General features: G+C 57.7%; 2 protein-coding genes across 2 annotated transcripts; one reads left to right on the top strand and one right to left on the bottom strand.

Annotated features, from left to right (window-relative positions):
• Positions 1–466: 466 nt before the first annotated feature.
• PGAM1 (phosphoglycerate mutase 1) lies at positions 467–3,118 on the bottom strand. The gene is made up of 4 exons (XM_054636981.2): positions 2,885–3,118; positions 2,246–2,520; positions 1,561–1,741; positions 467–1,466 (listed from the first exon to the last, which is right to left on the bottom strand). Exons 1-4 carry the CDS (start codon positions 3,024–3,026, stop codon positions 1,297–1,299), a joined length of 768 nt encoding a protein of 255 aa, XP_054492956.1. The 5' UTR covers positions 3,027–3,118; the 3' UTR covers positions 467–1,296.
• A 117-nt stretch (positions 3,119–3,235) lies between these two features.
• Positions 3,236–15,105, top strand: RRP12 (ribosomal RNA processing 12 homolog). The gene is made up of 34 exons (XM_054637030.2): positions 3,236–3,683; positions 4,539–4,771; positions 4,870–4,953; positions 5,182–5,258; positions 5,444–5,549; positions 5,722–5,838; positions 5,952–6,090; positions 6,414–6,541; positions 6,828–6,926; positions 7,012–7,103; positions 7,180–7,291; positions 7,456–7,553; positions 7,696–7,810; positions 8,077–8,219; positions 8,406–8,527; positions 8,657–8,721; positions 8,831–8,993; positions 9,083–9,237; positions 9,617–9,684; positions 9,874–9,967; positions 10,171–10,329; positions 10,451–10,531; positions 10,611–10,716; positions 10,859–10,966; positions 11,062–11,219; positions 11,568–11,659; positions 11,752–11,910; positions 12,087–12,259; positions 12,396–12,512; positions 12,819–12,868; positions 13,150–13,228; positions 14,086–14,153; positions 14,527–14,609; positions 14,773–15,105. The coding sequence occupies exons 1-34, from the start codon at positions 3,479–3,481 to the stop codon at positions 14,873–14,875; spliced, it is 3,951 nt and encodes a 1,316-aa protein (XP_054493005.2). The 5' UTR covers positions 3,236–3,478; the 3' UTR covers positions 14,876–15,105.
• The last annotated feature ends 1,086 nt before the right edge of the window (positions 15,106–16,191 follow it).

Below are 16,191 nucleotides of genomic sequence, written 5' to 3'. Positions count from 1 at the left end.
AGCCAGTTATCTACGGCACTCTGATCTGGCTGCGGCAGCAAGGCAGGTGAGGGAACAGCTTCCACAGCACCAGGGGCAGAAGGAAGCACATTTTCAGTGCTGGTGAAGGGGAGTGATGGAGTGACACCAACCACACAGAGCGCTGGGCTACACTGGAGTCAAGCCTGGAGCAGAGCCTGTCTCAGCACACCACTAACCGGGCGGTGGCTGAGAGCAGCCTGGGGACATATCTCCTCAGGCCACATTTGCATGCCCTGCTCTTTGGGACGAGGGTGTGGCACACACAGCCCAAAAACCAGAGCATGGCAGGGTATCACTCTCTCGGGCAGAGATTGCAGAGCTGAGCTTTGCTCTTTGAGCCTGGCACAGCTTCTGCACACTCATGTGCGTGCCCAGCAGTGACTGCTGCATGTGCACGTGCTGGCAGCATGGAGCCCACATGGCCCAGAGACACGTGGACACTTCCTTATTGCGCATTACTCCTTTATTGAACAGGAACAAGACAGCTGCTATGGTTGGACAGTTACACCGACCCTGTGCAAGCCCAGGCTCACGACACCGGCAGGAGGGAGGCCACAGTGACAGGCCACGTACACACATGAGGGATGGGACACAACAGCACCTGCTTCACCAGCAGGCTGAGCATGGGAATCAGCTGGGGGAAGCATGGTGCAGACACACACCTCCAGGCAACAGGCTCCCTCCCTCACCCTTGTCTGAAGGCAGTATAGTTAAAGCAGGGGCTGGCAGAGCTGGGCCCAGAGTCATGAGTACCACCCTGGGGTGCTGTACCACGTGCACCAAAACACAACCCTTCCAGTGGCATCCCAGTCACTGTGCCACGCACCCACGAGGGGATGGGGTACCCACCTTGGTCACTGCCGGCACTGCACTTGCCTCACTGCTCCCAGGAGGACTAAATCAAGTGACAAAACTACAGTAAACAGGTGATGAGAGCTGCCAGGGATGCAAAGCAAAGGAGGAGCCTGGCATGGCAAGGGATTGCTTGGCCTGTCCCTCTGCAGACAGGGTCTGAGGGTTGGGATCACAGCATGGACAGGTGTGGGGTCGCTGCCTGGCAGAGACAGGGCTCCCTTTCACACCAGACCTCCGTGTCCAGCCCTCGCCCCGGAGCCCCCAGGCTATCTGCAGAGGGGAGCCTGCTCTGAGGGAATGGGCCTAACCGTGGGGAGCACCTCCAGCTCCACAGCTCTGAGTTCCTACAACTGTGGGGGTGTGAACAGAGGGGTGGGGGATGGCAGGGGGCTCTACTACGTGGTGCTCTGCTGCCTGCCCTCACTTCTTGGCCTTGCCCTGAGCAGCAACGGCCTCCATGGCCTTGCGCACGGTCTCCTCATCCCCCAGGAACTGCATGGGCTTGACAGGTTTCAGGTTCTTGTCCAGCTCGTAGACAATGGGGATGCCAGTGGGTAGGTTCAGCTCCATGATGGCCTCTTCTGACATGCCTGCAAACACAGCAGTGCCGTCACTCTTGCACCTTCCCACAGTGGCAGCTAGGGAAGGAGGGGTCCCTGGGATGTCCCTGCAGGGGTGACCTACCTTCCAGGTGCTTGACAATCCCACGCAGGCTATTGCCGTGAGCAGCAATGAGGACTCGTTTGCCCTCCTTGATCTGTGGGACGATCTCCTCGTTCCAGAAAGGCAGAGCCCGGGCAATGGTGTCCTTCAAGCTCTCACACGTTGGCAGCTGGTCCTCTGTCAGGTCGGCATAGCGGCGATCCTGGGAGAACAACCGTGCTCACGCAGCAGCCCAGTGCCCCCCATCCAGTGTGGGAAGAAGGTGGCAAGATTTTATCTCTCCCCCAGATTCTCTACCTGAGGACTCACTACATGTAAGCAAAGCCAGGCTTGGAAGCAAGAAAGTGCCTTTGAGGTTTGGAGCTGCAATGAGCCACAGTCAGGGCCATGAGCCCTCCTAGGATAAGTCATACATTGCCTATCTGGGCAAAGAAATCAGATCAAACATTTATCAATGGGTCATGGCACTAATGATTAACAGAGATATTGTGCCCTCTTCTTTGGATCTGTCTGTAAAATGCTCAGGGGTTCAACTCCACAGGGAGGAAGCAGGATAAACTCAGCCTGAAGTCTATGAACACCATGCACAACAGCCCCAGATAACGCAACAGAGACACACAGGAGACCTTATACAGGAACCCAGGCCATGCTGTAGGTAACTTTTAAGAGACCCTTAGCGAGGAAGTCAAAGAGCAACGGGTCTTACCTTTGCAATAGTGCTGTAGAAGGGGTGGTCAGACTGCATGGGAGGTGGAGGGATGTCATAGGAGCGTCTCCAGATCTTGACCTGCGCCTCACCGTGCTTCGCTGCTGTCTCAGCCTTGTTCAAACCCGTGAGAGCCCCATAATGCCTCTCATTTAGGCGCCAGGTCCGGATAACGGGTAACCACATCTGATCAATGGCATCCAGGACGGTCCAGAGAGTACGGATCGCCCGTTTTTGTACCGAAGTGAAGCAGATGTCGAACTCATAGCCGGCATCTAGAAAATACGGGGAAAGGGGGAGGCGGGGGAAGACCAGGAAGGTGAGTGGCCGGCCTTATGCAATCGGTGAAAAGGGCAAGGGCGGCGGCCTCACTGCACCGGTACGGGTCGCGTCCTCGTCTTCACAGAAAGCGGCCGCGGCCAGGACGCGACCGGTACCGGATAACGAACACACTGCGATACCTACGACTCACCCAGCAGCACTGAACCCCCGACCCGGCACTGGAGGCCCTCGCCCAGCATCGGAGAGCCCCAAACCAGCACCCGTTAGGCTCGACGTTGCCGCACTAGGCCGCATCCCGTTCCCCCGTTCCCCGCGACCCCCCTCTTGGCCGGCACCCCCTCCATGGTCCACCGGTACCTCGGAGGGCCTCGCCACCGCGCCGCGCCTCCTGCTGCCCGGCGGGGCTGAGGTCGGCGTCATACCACCCGCTGAAGCGGTTCTCGAGGTTCCAGGCGCTCTCGCCGTGGCGGACGAGGACGAGCCGGTATGCGGCGGCCATGGCGGGCGGAGGGACCGGGGCGCGCTGCTACTCACGCCGCTGCCGCGCGCGATTAACGCCCCCGCTCGGCCCCGCCCCGCCCCGCGCGCCGCCCGTGGGAGGAGGGAGGCGCATGCGCTGAACGCGCGCCAGGCGGAGGCGCACGTACCACATGGCGCGGCCGCGAAGGGCGGTGCGACCTTCAGGGCGTGGCGTCACCGTGACGTCACGACACACAGTAATACGTAACACGTGACTCCTCGGCCGGGGCTACGGGCTAGGTCTAAGCGGTTTCACACGGCCGCGGCTCGGGCACGGGGATGTTTGGTGGGCTCTTGCCGGTGGCTGGCCCTGGGCCCGTCGGGTCTCCCAACTCTGCCCCGACTGGGCACGACCCTGCTGAGCTCCCCCGACACCGCTTGTCACCCGCTCGGCCGGCACGCGGTCTTCCCTGAGGGCCGCCCTGACTCAAGATGGCGGCTGGCGCCGGAAGCGGAAACAGGGTTGTGGGCGCGGCCGCACGTGGCGCCGGGTCCAGCATGGCGCGGAGCGGGAGGCTCCGCTTGGGAGCCGCGGCCAAGCTGAAGCGCTGGCGGAAAGGCCACAGCAGCGACTCCAACCCCGAGACTCGCCAGCATCGTTTGGCTGCCCGCAGCCGCTTCTGCAGCCGGCCGGCAGGTAAGGGCAGGGGCAGGCGGCTCCTGACATGTGCCCGGCTCTTCCAGGAGGGCTGCAGGGCCGCGGAGGGCTGCGGGGCGAACCCTGGGGTCCTCCGAGAGCTGGGGCTGGGGCAGGAGTGAGAGCGGAGCCGCTGACAGTTCCAAGGTAGGCGGAGGCAGCAAACCGGGGAGGAAACTGAGACCAAGGCGCAAGGAGTTAACCTCGTAGTGACAGCAGGCCTCAGAAGCGGAATGGGGCATCGCATGGTGCATCATATCTTTAAGTGTTGCTGTGGTGTCTGGTGTGATGAGGAACGTGACAAACTAACATTCAGCTGGCCATATGATGGGGAAAGTAAACCAAAAGTGTGCCAGAGGACTCTGAGAGCACTGGCTGCTCCTGGCCAAGGAAATATTTTTCGTGCATCCTATGCAGATGCCTGGCCAAGAAAATCTCATCTCAACATCTCATGCAGATACAGGCTGATAGCTGGGACTCACAGGAACATGCAGCATCTGTCCTGGCTGTCTGGTTGCTAGGGCTTCAGGTGGAAGATAAGTAGGGCAGAGTACAAGAAGCATCTCAGTGTTATTAAAGCCTTGGCACACCGGCATATATTTGAGTGGACATGATGCTCTCTGTCATCAGAGATGACTGGACAGTGCTCTGGTTTCTTTGCACAGGAACAAGGAGCTCTTTACAGTTATTCTTGTGGTTTTGCCCACTGGGGCAAAGCAGCACCTGTATTCCACGTGCTGGATATGAGCTCCAGCCAAGCCAGTCTGGCTGGGAGGGGAGGGGAGCATGGGGGATTTCGGGGTGAATGGTGGAGCAGTGTGACTCCTCAGTTCTGACACATCTCTCACCCTGCAGAGAAAAGTAACCTGACGGTGGATGCAGTGAAGCTGCACAATGAGCTGCAGTCGGGGTCCCTGCGTCTGGAGCGGGCGGGTGACAGCGCCCAGCGTATGGAGGAGGGCAGTGCTGAGGAGGCTGCCACAGAGAAATCCTCTGGCACCTTTCTGAGCGGGCTGAGCGACTGCACCAACGTCACCTTCAGCAAGGTGCAGCGCTTCTGGGAATCCAACTCTGCTGCTCACAAAGAGGTACGGGCAGAGCAGGGCTGGGGAAGGGGGGTGTCTGGGGGGATGGCCCCTGGCTGTGAGGCTGAGAGGTGCTGACCAGCTGTGCTGGCTGCTCTCAGATCTGTGCCGTGCTGGCAGCTGTGACAGAGGTGATCCGCTCCCGAGGTGGCAAGGAGAGTGAGACAGAATACTTTGCTGCACTGGTGAGTGTTGGTTGTGTGGAAGGGTGTGAGGGGAGCTGCTACTGGCAGCGTGGGTGGGCTCTGAGAAGGGATAGAGAAAGGTCTGTGCTTGTAGCCTGAGTGGTTTTGTTCAGCAGAGATGCTGTTGGGCTGCTCCTGGTTTCTTTTCCCCCTCCCCAGGGGGTGGGGAAGGGCTGGCCTGGTGTGACCCCCTGCACCCCATCCCTTAGTCATCCCTTCTGTTCCCAGATGACCACGCTGGAGGCAGTGGAGTCCCCCGAGTCACTGTCTGCTGTCGCCTACCTGCTTAACATTGTCCTAAAGCGGTGAGTGGCTGGCAGAGAAGCAGAGACAGTTACCAGGCCCCAGCATGGAAAAGGGATTGGTGCTGTCCTCCCTCCCCAGGCTGGGGAAGGAATCCAGCTGGGATGAGCTGGCGATGCAGTCCCCTTTGTGACTACTACCAGCTGTCTGCTCCTCACCCTACTGATATGTCCCTTTCTCCTGGCAGGGTCCCGAGCCCTGTTCTTATTAAAAAGTTCTCAGATGCCTCAAAAGCCTTCATGAGTATCGTGTCCTCACAGGCCTGCAGCAGTTCCACCTCTGCCCTGAGATGGGTGAGTAGCCAAGAGGCAGCCAGCTATGTCAGCTCTCCCCGGGGTCTGCTGAGTGCTGGGGTCAAGGCTGCTGCTGTAGGGTGGTGCTGGGTGCTCGGCCTGAGGCCCTTGCAGTGAAAGGAAGATGTCTCTGTGGGGTGATGCTAATGTCCCTGCTGCTCCCTTGCCACAGGTCCTCTCTTGCCTGGCCACACTGCTACGCAAGCAAGACTTGGCAGCCTGGAGCTACCCTGTCACCCTGCAGGTCTATCATGGCTTGTTGAGCTTTTGTGTTCATACCAAGCCCAAGGTGAGAGCCCAGTGCTTCTGGCAGAAGATGATGCTGCTCTGGGGGGTTGTTTCTGGGGATGGCTGTACCCCTGGGTCTGTAGTTTCTGCTCACCTGGGCTCTTCTTCCTGCAGGTGCGGAAAGCAGCGCAGCATGGCGTGTGCTCTGTCCTGAGGGGCAGCGAGTTCATGTTTGGTGATGCAGCCCCTGAGCATCACCCTGCAGCACCCTCCACTGCCAAGTTCTGTGTGCAGGAGATTGAAAAAGCTGGAGGTGTGGGGCACTGGATTATGGAGTCTGTAGCTGCATGTGGGGGACTCTGCCACTGTGGGAGAATAAGGACTTGGAGGGAAGAGGAGAGATTGCAGCATGCTGGATTGCTGGGGAGGGTATGAGATATCTTTGGGGCACCTTTGGTTTTTTGAAGCCTCCTCAGCCATTCCGGTGCTTTCCTGTTCCCAAAAGTTAGGGGAGTGTTCACTCTGTGTGTTCTGGAGTGTTCTGTGGGTCAGCCCCACTGCTATCATGGGGGCTTTGCCTTGGGCAGGGCTTTGCTGTGGTGTCCCACAGGCTCAGAGGTTGCTCTGCTCCTGTAGGTGCCAAGGAGGCCACCACCACCCTGCATGTCCTTGCCCTGCTGCGGGACGTGCTGCCCTGCTTCCCTGCAGCTGTGGTGAAGACCTGCTGTGAGACCTTGCTCCGAGTCATGACCCTCAGCCATGTGGTGAGTGTTCCCACTCCAGGGATGACAAGGCCAGACCCTTTCCCCATGGGCTACACTCTGAAAGGGATCAAATTCTCTCAGCTGTCAACTGGGAGCCTGGAAATGCAGGATGCAAATGGAAAAGAGCCCAGGACAGCTTGCTGTCCTGACTGCTGTGGAAGAGGGAGGCTATGCAGACCCAGCATAGTTGCAGTAGTGCTGAGTTTTCCAGGGCAGAGCCTGCTTAGGGATAGGGGGGACTGGGTTCAAAGCAGAGCCCCCTCTCCTGACACCATGTCCTTTGCAGCTGGTGACAGCGTGTGCCATGCAAGCTTTCCACAGCCTCTTCAGCGCCCAGGCCAGTGTGGCCTGCCTGCCAGCTGAGCTCAATGCCCAGATCATCACTGTGAGTGTGGGCTACCAGTGTGGGGAGGGACAGAGCTGGCAGTTGCACAGCACCCACCCACCCACCCAACCTTCTGCTTCTGCAGGCTCTCTATGACTATGTGCCCAGCACAAGTGACCTGCAGCCTCTGCTGACCTGGCTGTCCACCATGGAGAGGGCTCACATCAACCTGGGCAGGTGCAGATGGGGGCCATGGCTGGGCGAGGGGAGAGGTGCCTGCTTGGTCTCTAATCTGCCTTTCTTTCCTCTCCAGGCTGCAGAAGGACCTGTGCTGGGCTCACCTGCCCCGGCTCTTCACTGCTGCCATGAACTGCTTCCTCTCCCCACACTCCCAGGTGGTGTCAGCAGCAGCACAGACCCTGGAGGTACCACACTCAGACACCTCTCCCTGCTTGGATACCCTGGGCCTTGTGGGGGGCTCAGCTATGGGGCTTGGGGCTTGCCAGCGAGTGGCGTGCCCCTCTGTGCCTGTGAGGCTGGGGGTTCTGTGGTCCAACACCTGTCCCATTTTTCCTGTTTGCCCTTGCAGACCATCCTGAGTGAGTGTATTGCTCCCCACATGGAGGATGTGGGCACTGTGTCTGCATCTGCCCCAGCCCCTGCTGCCTATCTGTGCAAGATGTTCAGGTGAGGTGCAGTGATTTGGGAGGGGCTGCCCATGGGTCTGGCTGAGCTCTGGCCAGCCTCTGGCCAGTCCTCAATGGGGTCTAGCAGGCCTGGTGGGCACCCTGAATACTGCCAGTGTGACCATCTTCCTTCTTCTCCCCAGATCAGTGGAGGAAGGGCTGACATACCGTTTCCATGCAGCATGGGATGAAGTTCTGCGAGTGTTGGAGGTCTTCTTTGAGACATGTGGGAAACAGTGCCATCCCATCATGAGGAAGGTGAGCCAGACTAAAAGGGCACAGATTCATCCATAGAGGCTGGTGGGGTGACTGCACTGCTGTCTGGGCTGCATTGCCCCCTCCAGCTGGAGCAGGGCCATGCTGTTTGCCCTGCTCTGTTGTCCACGTGTGGCCAGAGCGTGCACAGCTCTGGGATGCTCGGCACAGGGACATGCAGGGCAGCTAGCATCCCTGGGCAGGAAGAGTGATATGTGCCAGCCCTGTGCACATGGCTGTTCTGTGACTGTCCTGCCACGTCCCCACAGTGTCTCCAGTCCCTGTGTGACCTGCGTCTCTCCCCACACTTTCCCTACACTGCTGAAGTGGACCAGGCAGTGGGGGCTGCTGTGAGCACCATGGGTCCCGAGGTGCTCCTGGAAGCTGTGCCCCTGGAGATCAATGGCAAGGAGTGAGTACAGTCACGGGATAGCAGCTTTGCAGCTGTTATGTTCCCGTTCATTCCCCATGCAGTGCTGCAGGTATGGCTGCTAGTCCTACCTGTGCCCAGCTTTGGGGCTGGGTGAAGGTGCCTTGTGCCCAGGAGCTGATGCTGGCAGTGCCCCACACCCTCCTAAACCATGCCTTTCCTCTCCAGGGAGACGCTGGATTTCCCCCGCAGCTGGCTCCTGCCAGTGCTGCGGGACAACGTGCAGGGTGCACGCCTTGGCTTCTTCAACAGCTACTTCTTGCCTTTGGCGGCTGCCCTGAAAAGCAGAGGTGAGGAAAGCAGCATATATTAGGGGTCTCAGCAGTCCAGGGTGTTCTGTGGGACCTCCCTTCTCTGCCCTGGGGTGGAACAAGGCTTTACAACGTCTTCTGCTCCGCTCATCTCTTTTTCTTCTGCAGCCCTAGAGTTTACCCAGGCTGGGAAGAGTGTGGAGGCCAAGATCTATGACACGCTGCAGTGGCAGGTGACAACCAGTGCCTGGGAGCCTTGCCATAGTGTACCCCTGGTACCAGGCTGGGGAGCAGTGGCTGGGGCAAAGACTGTGGCCTCCCACCTTTTCCTTTGCCTTCCAGGTCTGGACTCTGCTTCCTGGCTTCTGCACGCATCCCACAGATGTGCTGGGGGCCTTCAAGGGGCTGGCCCGCACCCTGGGCATGGCCATCAGTGAGCGCCCCGATCTCCGCCCCACGGTGTGCCAGGCCTTGCGCACCCTCATCCACAAAGGCTGCGAGACAGGTTGGGGGGAAACAGATCCTTGTGGGGGGTTCCTGCCACCTGTGGGAGGGGAAATGCTGATCTGTAGCCCCCTGTCATCCTTTCCCTAGATGCTGAGCGGGCAGAAGTGGGTCGCTTTGCCAAAAATTTCCTGCCCATCCTGTTCAACGTGTACAGCCAACCCGAGGAGGATGGGGGCACAAGTGCTCAGCGCCGCTCTGTGCTGGACACTGTCCGTGCTTACCTGACCATCACAGATCCTCAGGTGAGGGGCCTCTGGGGCACTGGGGCAAGCTGTCCTGGCTCGGGCCAGAATCTCCCAGCTGGACTCAGTCTGATGGGGCTTTGGTGCAGGCCTAATTGATGAGGACAGGTAGAAAGGCTTTGACCAGAGAGCAGTCCTTCCTGCCTTCATAGGCAGGGAGACCTCTCCAACCCACAGTCTGGGATTTCCCAGTCTTGCAATCACATCTCACCCGTCATGCACAAGCTCTTTGTGAATTTGTCCAGGTCTTTTTGGACTCTCTGGTGCTTCTGGTCTTCACAAAGTCCTTTAGCAAGTTGTTTGCCAGGTGGATTGTAAACTCTTGTAAAAGCACTCGCTTCAATCAGTTCTGATCCTGCTCTCTGTGCCTGCCCTGCAGATGGTGTGTGGATTCCTGGAGAAAGCCAGTGCAAAGCTGACCAGTCCTGAGAGCTCTGAGTTTGCCAGGTAACACCTGGGAGCTGATGCTAGTGGGTAAAACTCATGGCATGCTCCTGGTGAGCAGCACTAGGGCATTGTCCTGTGTGGGCTTTGCCACCATTGTGCACTTGATGTGACCTGCAGCTGGTGTCCCAGCTCGGTTGGGATGTGATGCCACAGATAACAGCTGCAGCTGTGTGTCCTTCTCTGCTGCAGACTCTCCATCCTGGACCTGGTAGTGGCAATGGCACCCTATGCTGATGAGCAGTCCCTGGACTCCTTGTACTGTACCATCCAGCCTTCTCTCCAGGTGAGTTGATCCTCAGCCCTGAGAGGAGCTGGGGCTGCAGTAGGGCACCTTCTGCTTTCTGACAGCTTGAACCCACACTCTAGGGACTGAGCAGCTGCCTTAGGGGATAGGTCTCTGCTGGGTGGTCTGGGGTCCTGGTGTCTCTTCAGACACCATGGTGAGGGGCTGCCTTGACAGTGGGAGCATGCTGGCTGTCCCTGCAGAGCAAAGAGCGCAGCATGCAGAAGAAGGCATACCGTGTGCTGGAGGAGGTGTGTGCTGCTCCCCACGCTCCCTGCCAGGCCTTCGTCCACTCCCACCTCCAGGAGCTGCAGGCAGCGCTGCTGGACTCGCTCAAGAGCGCAGCATCCCCAGCCAAGAGGGTGAGAGCAAGGGCTGTGCTGGTGGTGATCAGCACTGCTGGAAGGGAAGGGATAGGGTGGGTGGCAGGGTAACCAGGTGTGTGTCGCTGGTGTACCAGTGCTGGTCTGTTTCTTTCCCCAGCCACGGCTGAAATGCCTGTTCCACATTGTGAAGCAGCTGTCTGCAGAGCACGAGCCTTTTGTCACTGCCCTGGTCCCAGAGGTGAGCAGGGTTCCTGTGAGGAGCTGGCTGGTTCTGGCTGTGGTAGTGGCAGCAGTGGTGACATGCTGTGTTCCTCCAGGTCATCCTGTGCACCAAGGAGGTGTCAGTGGGGGCCCGCAAGAACGCCTTCATGCTGCTCGTGGAGATGGGCCATGCTTTCATCCGCTTTGGGCCCACCCCTGAAGGTGAGCTTCTGTTCTACTTGCTCAGCCCTACGGCCACTCTGGCCCCAGGGAGGTCAGACCCAGGCCAAGCATTCTGCTGCAATGGCCAGGGATGCTGCTGGACGCAGAGCGAGTCGGGCCCTGAGTCATCCCCCTCTTGCAGAGGCTATGCAGCGCTTCCTGCTCCTCATCTACGTGGGGCTCACTGGCTCGGTCACCATGATCAGCTGCACCGTGCTGGCACTGACCCGCCTGTTCTTCGAGTTCAAAGGTGAGCAGGAGGGCTGGGGGGACGAGGCAGAGCCCTTTGGTGAAGGTGGGTACTGGGAGGAAGCCATCTGTGGCTGAGTCCCACCGTGGTTACAGATCACCTGGAGTTCAGTGTGGTGGAGCAGCTCCTGCAGAACATCTGCCTGTTGCTGGCCTCCCGCACACGGGATGTGGTCAAGGCAGCCCTGGGATTCCTGAAGGTCACACTGCTCCTGGTGGACACCAAGCTCCTGGCCAAGCATGTCCAGACAATGGTGAGATCATGCACAGGGTGCCTCGAGGAGGGTGGTGGGCAAAGCTGTGTCTGCCTTGGGCAGACAGGAGCATCTCCAGCTGCACTCTGCCTGGGAGCCAAGGAAACAACCTTGATCTCAGTGGCTGAGATGGCAGTGAGGAGGCTTCTCTCCTGCATCCTGGCATAGACGTGCCAAAAAAGCCCCATGAACTAGCACCACCAAGCATGGACACCTCCCCATGGCCTTACCTGGGGCAGGCATGGAGAGATGGCAGCAGGGTGGACAAGGTGGCCACGCAGATAAAGATTGGGAGGCTGGGTCCCCAAGGCAGGTGTGCTTTGGTCTTGAGGGTTTCTGTCCTGACAGCTGGAGGCTGTGGGGAACCTTTCAGATGACATGAGGCGCCACTTCCGTATGAAGCTGCGAAACCTCTTCATCAAGTTCATCCGCAAGTTCGGGTAAGCCAGGGTGTCCTGGGGTGGTGAGGGAGCTCTCTGGGAAGCAGTGCAGGAGAAGGTGGGTGCTGACTGCTCTCTGTGTGTTTCCTCAGCTTTGAGCTGGTGAAGGGGCTGCTGCCAGCTGAGTACCATAAAGTGCTGGTGAACATCCGCAAAGCAGAGTCCCGGAGCCGCAAGCAGCGTGCCCTGAAGAAGGCAGCTGCAGATATGGATGAGGAGGAGGCACCAGCACCACAGCCCAGAGGACACAGGTGAAGATGGGCTCAGGGTAAAGAAGAGCAGCCCCCGCAGGGGATTTGGCACTGCAGCTGCTCAGCTGGTGCTCCTAGAGATGCTGGAGACATCTCCAGGGCTGTTCCTCATTGTGGGGCAGGGTGCACCCCTGGGCTTAATCCATTTTCCATCATCCTTTCCACCTTTTGACCAGTATGGAGGAGATCCTGGCTGACTCAGAGGATGAGGAGGAAGAAGAGGAGGAACGGCATCGGAGCAAGGAGTGGAGGAAGCAAGCACGGCAGAAGGGCCAGGCATGGCTCAAGGAAGGGGAAGATGATGAGCCCCTCAATTTCCTGGACCCTAATGTGTCCCAGCGGGTGCTGGGTAAGGAGTGGAGCTTCAGATGGGGCTAGGGAGGGATGGATGGGGCAGGGGCTGCTGCAATGCACAGGGGCCCTGGGGGTTGCTGCCCCCAGAATTGGATCCTTCTCTAGGCCCTGACCCATTTCATTGTGAGCAGCCACCAAGCCAGGCTCCAAGCGGTCCAGAGGAGTGAGCCATGATTTCCAGATGTCTGAGGACGGACGCCTGATCATCCATGAAGAGGAGGAGGAGCTGGATGATGATGAAGGCAAAGGTACTACCCAGGCTGACAGGGGCCACTCTAGACTTGCTCTGGGTCTCTGAATGGTTTTCATCCTGCCACCTGCACGTGGGATCTTGGGGGGATGTGGGTGAAAGTGGCAGGAGTTGGTATGGCTTTGTGTCACACCAAGTGGCTCTCTTCTGGGCCGCTGCCCAGGGGAAGCAGTCACCTACATCATCAGGAAGGTGCTGGTTCAGCAGAGGCACCCTGGTGCTGCCACCCCCTCCAGGGGCTAGCACAGTACCAGGGCTCTGCCATGCCCTCATCACACACTGACCTTCTTATCCTGTACCATAGGAGCAGATGAGGAGATGGCAGATGTGCTGCAAGATGTGGGGCTCCGCAGTGTGAGTATGGGGCTCGTGGTCCTGAGGAGATGCTGGGGGAACTCATCCTCGCCAAACCACTGCCTGTGCCATGGCAGCTGCAGCTCTGCCCAAGAGGCCAGTGGGGACACCAGGCAATTGCCAGCTGCTTGGAGGGGTGCAAGAAGTTGTCTGGGATGGGGATGTGCTGTCTGGAAAGTCTCTTGGTGCTCATAGTGAGGAAGCAGGAGGTTGGGGGTCGATGGGAGGGCAGAACTGTAAGGCCAAGCCAGCTGCAGGGTTCCTGCTGTCTTTTTCTGCAGAAGAAGAGTCAGAAGCGTCGGTTCAGAGAGGAGCCAGACGATGAGGAAGCTGAGGGTGGAGCCTCTTCTCAGTATAGAGGTAAATCCTCTGCCTTTGCCCAGTCTGGGATCCCCAGAGGGCCAGAACCGTGTGTCATCCCAGAGCACATGGCACATGATTGCATGCAGATGGTTCCTGAATATCTCCATTGTGGGAGACTCCAGAATGCCTCTCTAGGCAGTCTGTTCCCATGCACAGTTACCCACATAGCAAAGAACTTCCTGTGCATCAGTTTCTGCCATTGCCTCTTGTCCTATTACCCAACAGCAGTGAGCAGAGCCTGGTGCTATCCTCTTGACAACCTCCATTCAGATACTTAAAGACATTGATGAGGTGCCCTTTTAGGTGCCTCTTTTCTGGTCTAACAGGCCCAGCTCTCAGCCTTTTCCTCATAAGAGAGATGCTCCAGTCCCTTAATGCTTCACTGGACCATGAGCTCCATGTGTCTCTTATACTGATGAGCCCAGAACTGGACACAGCATTCCAAGTGCATCCTCACTTGGGCTGAGTTAGAGGGGCAGGACCTGCTGGCAAAGCTCTTCCTAATGCACCCCAGGACACCATTTGGCCTTCTTGGCCACAAGGACACTGCTGGCTCTTGAACAACTTGTTTTCTACCAAGGATCCCCATGTCCTTCTCTGCAGAGCTGATTTCCAGCAGGTTGGCCCCCAGTCCGAACTGGTGCTTGGGGTTATTTCTCCCCAGGTGCATTTGCCTTCATTAATTTCAGACAGTTCTCTACACGTTTCTCCTGAGATTTTACTTGTGGGAAATGGCCACCCCTCTGCTGTCCTGACACCAAGAGCTGGAGACAAAAGCAGGAACAGTTACTACAGGCTAGGACTGGGCAGGGGGAGGCCCAAGACCTCCTTCCAACGTACATTCTCTTTTCCAGCTGGAGGCTCTGGGATCCATCGGCCACTGAACAAGAAGCCAGCCTTCGGTGCAGAGTATAGATCCAAGGTGAGGGAGCCATGGGGTCGCAGGGTTTGTCTGTGGGGATGCTTGGACTTGCTGGGGCACGAAGCACCATTTTTGTTGGGAGTCTGGTCCTGTAGCACCAAGGTTGGACGGGATCTCTGCTCCAAGAGGAGTTACCAAATGCTCAGTATCTCTGAACACTGCCAGCCCATTTCAAAGTTCCTGTCCTATCCTTGCTCAAAGCAGGTGTCTGTAGCATCATGTTGGTGGGAAATCAGCTCCCAGGGCAGTGTGCTGAGCTGGCACCCCACTGCAACACAGTCTTTGGGATAGTCAGGTGGCAGGGTTGCACTGGAATGGGATGCATGCATCTTCCCTGGTGCTGCATCTTCTCTCATGTCACTGTCTCCCACAGAAAGGTAAAGGTGACGTGAAGAAGAAGGGCCAACTCGACCCCTATGCCTACATCCCCCTGAACAGAGCTAAACTCAACAGAAGGTGAGGCTAACCAGGAAGGGCACAGGAGTGGGAACGGTTTTGATCCTGCATGCCTCCTGTCATCTGCTGTGCCACTCCTTGCGGAGTCTGGAGCAGCATCCCCATGGGTTAGGTGTGCCCAGTGCCTGCTCCAAACCAGCTTCCTGCTCCTTGCTCCCTGCAGGAAGCGGGCGAAAATGCAGGGCCAGTTCAAGGGCCTGATGAAGGGAGCCCAGCGCGGGGCCAAGGCCGGCCGCAGGAACCGTCTGAAGTCCCAGCGCTCCTGAGGACACTCCAGTGTTCCCCCTGTCCAAGGACACAGAATCCTGTTAGTGGAACAGCTGGGAGTCCTCTTGAAGGTGACCTCCATTTGTTTGAGACTCCCTGGAAAGCCACTTGGGTGTATTATGGACTAATGGCCCTTCTGTGCCTGGTACAGGCATGGGTGTGTGTGTGTGAGAGCAAGGAATATGTAAAGAATCCTCTAGATAGATAAATACCCTCTGTTCTTACCCGGCTCAGATTCCTCCTCTCTCTCCTTCCCTTCAGATCTTGCATAACTGTGCTGTGCCTTTGTCCATGTGCAGAGGGCCCTGCTGCCGCTGTAGGGCTGCATCCTGCAGGGCTCACAGCAGCATCAGCCTGGACACGGGGCCAGAGCTCTCTCTCCCACATTGGGCGTGCCTGGAGGCTGCCAGGAGCAGCACTGTGGCACAGAGCAGTGGGGCACATGTGCAATAGGGCTGAGATGTGGAGCTGGCCATAGAACAAAGCCAGAGAGGCTGAAGTCCTTACAATCAGCTTTCTTTACCAAACTCCGGGCAGGCTCTTCTGCCCAAAACCGTGGCCAGGGGATCTGTGCCATGCAGAAAGTGACTGCCATTTGACCACTGGACACTTTTCCCATATCAGCCATGCCTGACAGTGGGGGAGGAACAGTTTGCTGCAAATTTCTTCAAACTGGCTGGAAAACTGCTACAGCAAAGCTCTGTGCCTTGCCATTTCTCTTACTTTTGAGAGCCGAGAGAAGCCATTTGCTCTGGCCACTTCCTGCCAGACCTGAGCAGCATGAGTAATCCTGAACCTTTTTAGCTGCTCAGCCCTGTCACATTGGCCTGAGCATCAGGTTTTTTGCCCAGCTACTTCTATGCTGAGTGCAAAAGATGGTGTCTGGCCAAAGTGTACTGCAGGGAGCAGGGCTGAGGGTAGTGGGTACAGGTCCCATTGCTCACACTGCTAAGAACAAGCGTTGGTGAATGTAGATGGCTTTCCCTTCCTCTTTCCTATTAAAAAGCCTTCAGCCCTTTGTAATTTCCTTTTGTGACAGCTTACATGCTGGAATTGCAACGCTTCTCAGTTCTGTAATAAGCTAAAGGGATTGTGCTTGTTCAGCCTCTTACTGCAGGCTTCTTTCTGGAGGCTGCAAATCCAGTTTTGTGGCTTTCTTATGCTTGTTTGGGTTTTTTTCCCCCAAGATCCTTTTAAAAGCCTGGGATGGAGAAGGAGCTCTTGTACTGATACTGGTCCTGCCTTGTCAGGAATGCTGTTCCCTTTGTGCTTTCCCACCCAGGGCTCTCAGTGGGACCCTTGAGCCCCATGACCA

Source organism: Agelaius phoeniceus, chromosome 9 (genome assembly GCF_051311805.1).
Source record: "Agelaius phoeniceus isolate bAgePho1 chromosome 9, bAgePho1.hap1, whole genome shotgun sequence".
In the NCBI taxonomy this organism is placed as follows: domain Eukaryota; kingdom Metazoa; phylum Chordata; class Aves; order Passeriformes; family Icteridae; genus Agelaius; species Agelaius phoeniceus.
This window is presented reverse-complemented; position numbering and strand designations above follow the sequence as displayed.

Excerpts from the sequence above, each read along its gene's own strand:
- PGAM1 (XM_054636981.2), bottom strand. The coding sequence starts at position 3,026 with ATGGCCGCCGCATACCGGCTCGTCCTCGTCCGCCACGGCGAGAGCGCC. Across the intron at positions 1,742-2,245 it reads TCTACAGCACTATTGCAAAG|GATCGCCGCTATGCCGACCT; the intron begins GTAAGACCCGTT and ends TTGTTCTCCCAG. Across the intron at positions 1,467-1,560 it reads GATTGTCAAGCACCTGGAAG|GCATGTCAGAAGAGGCCATC; the intron begins GTAGGTCACCCC and ends CTGTGTTTGCAG.
- RRP12 (XM_054637030.2), top strand. The coding sequence starts at position 3,479 with ATGGCGGCTGGCGCCGGAAGCGGAAACAGGGTTGTGGGCGCGGCCGCA. Across the intron at positions 6,542-6,827 it reads TCATGACCCTCAGCCATGTG|CTGGTGACAGCGTGTGCCAT; the intron begins GTGAGTGTTCCC and ends TGTCCTTTGCAG. Across the intron at positions 8,722-8,830 it reads ATGACACGCTGCAGTGGCAG|GTCTGGACTCTGCTTCCTGG; the intron begins GTGACAACCAGT and ends TTTGCCTTCCAG.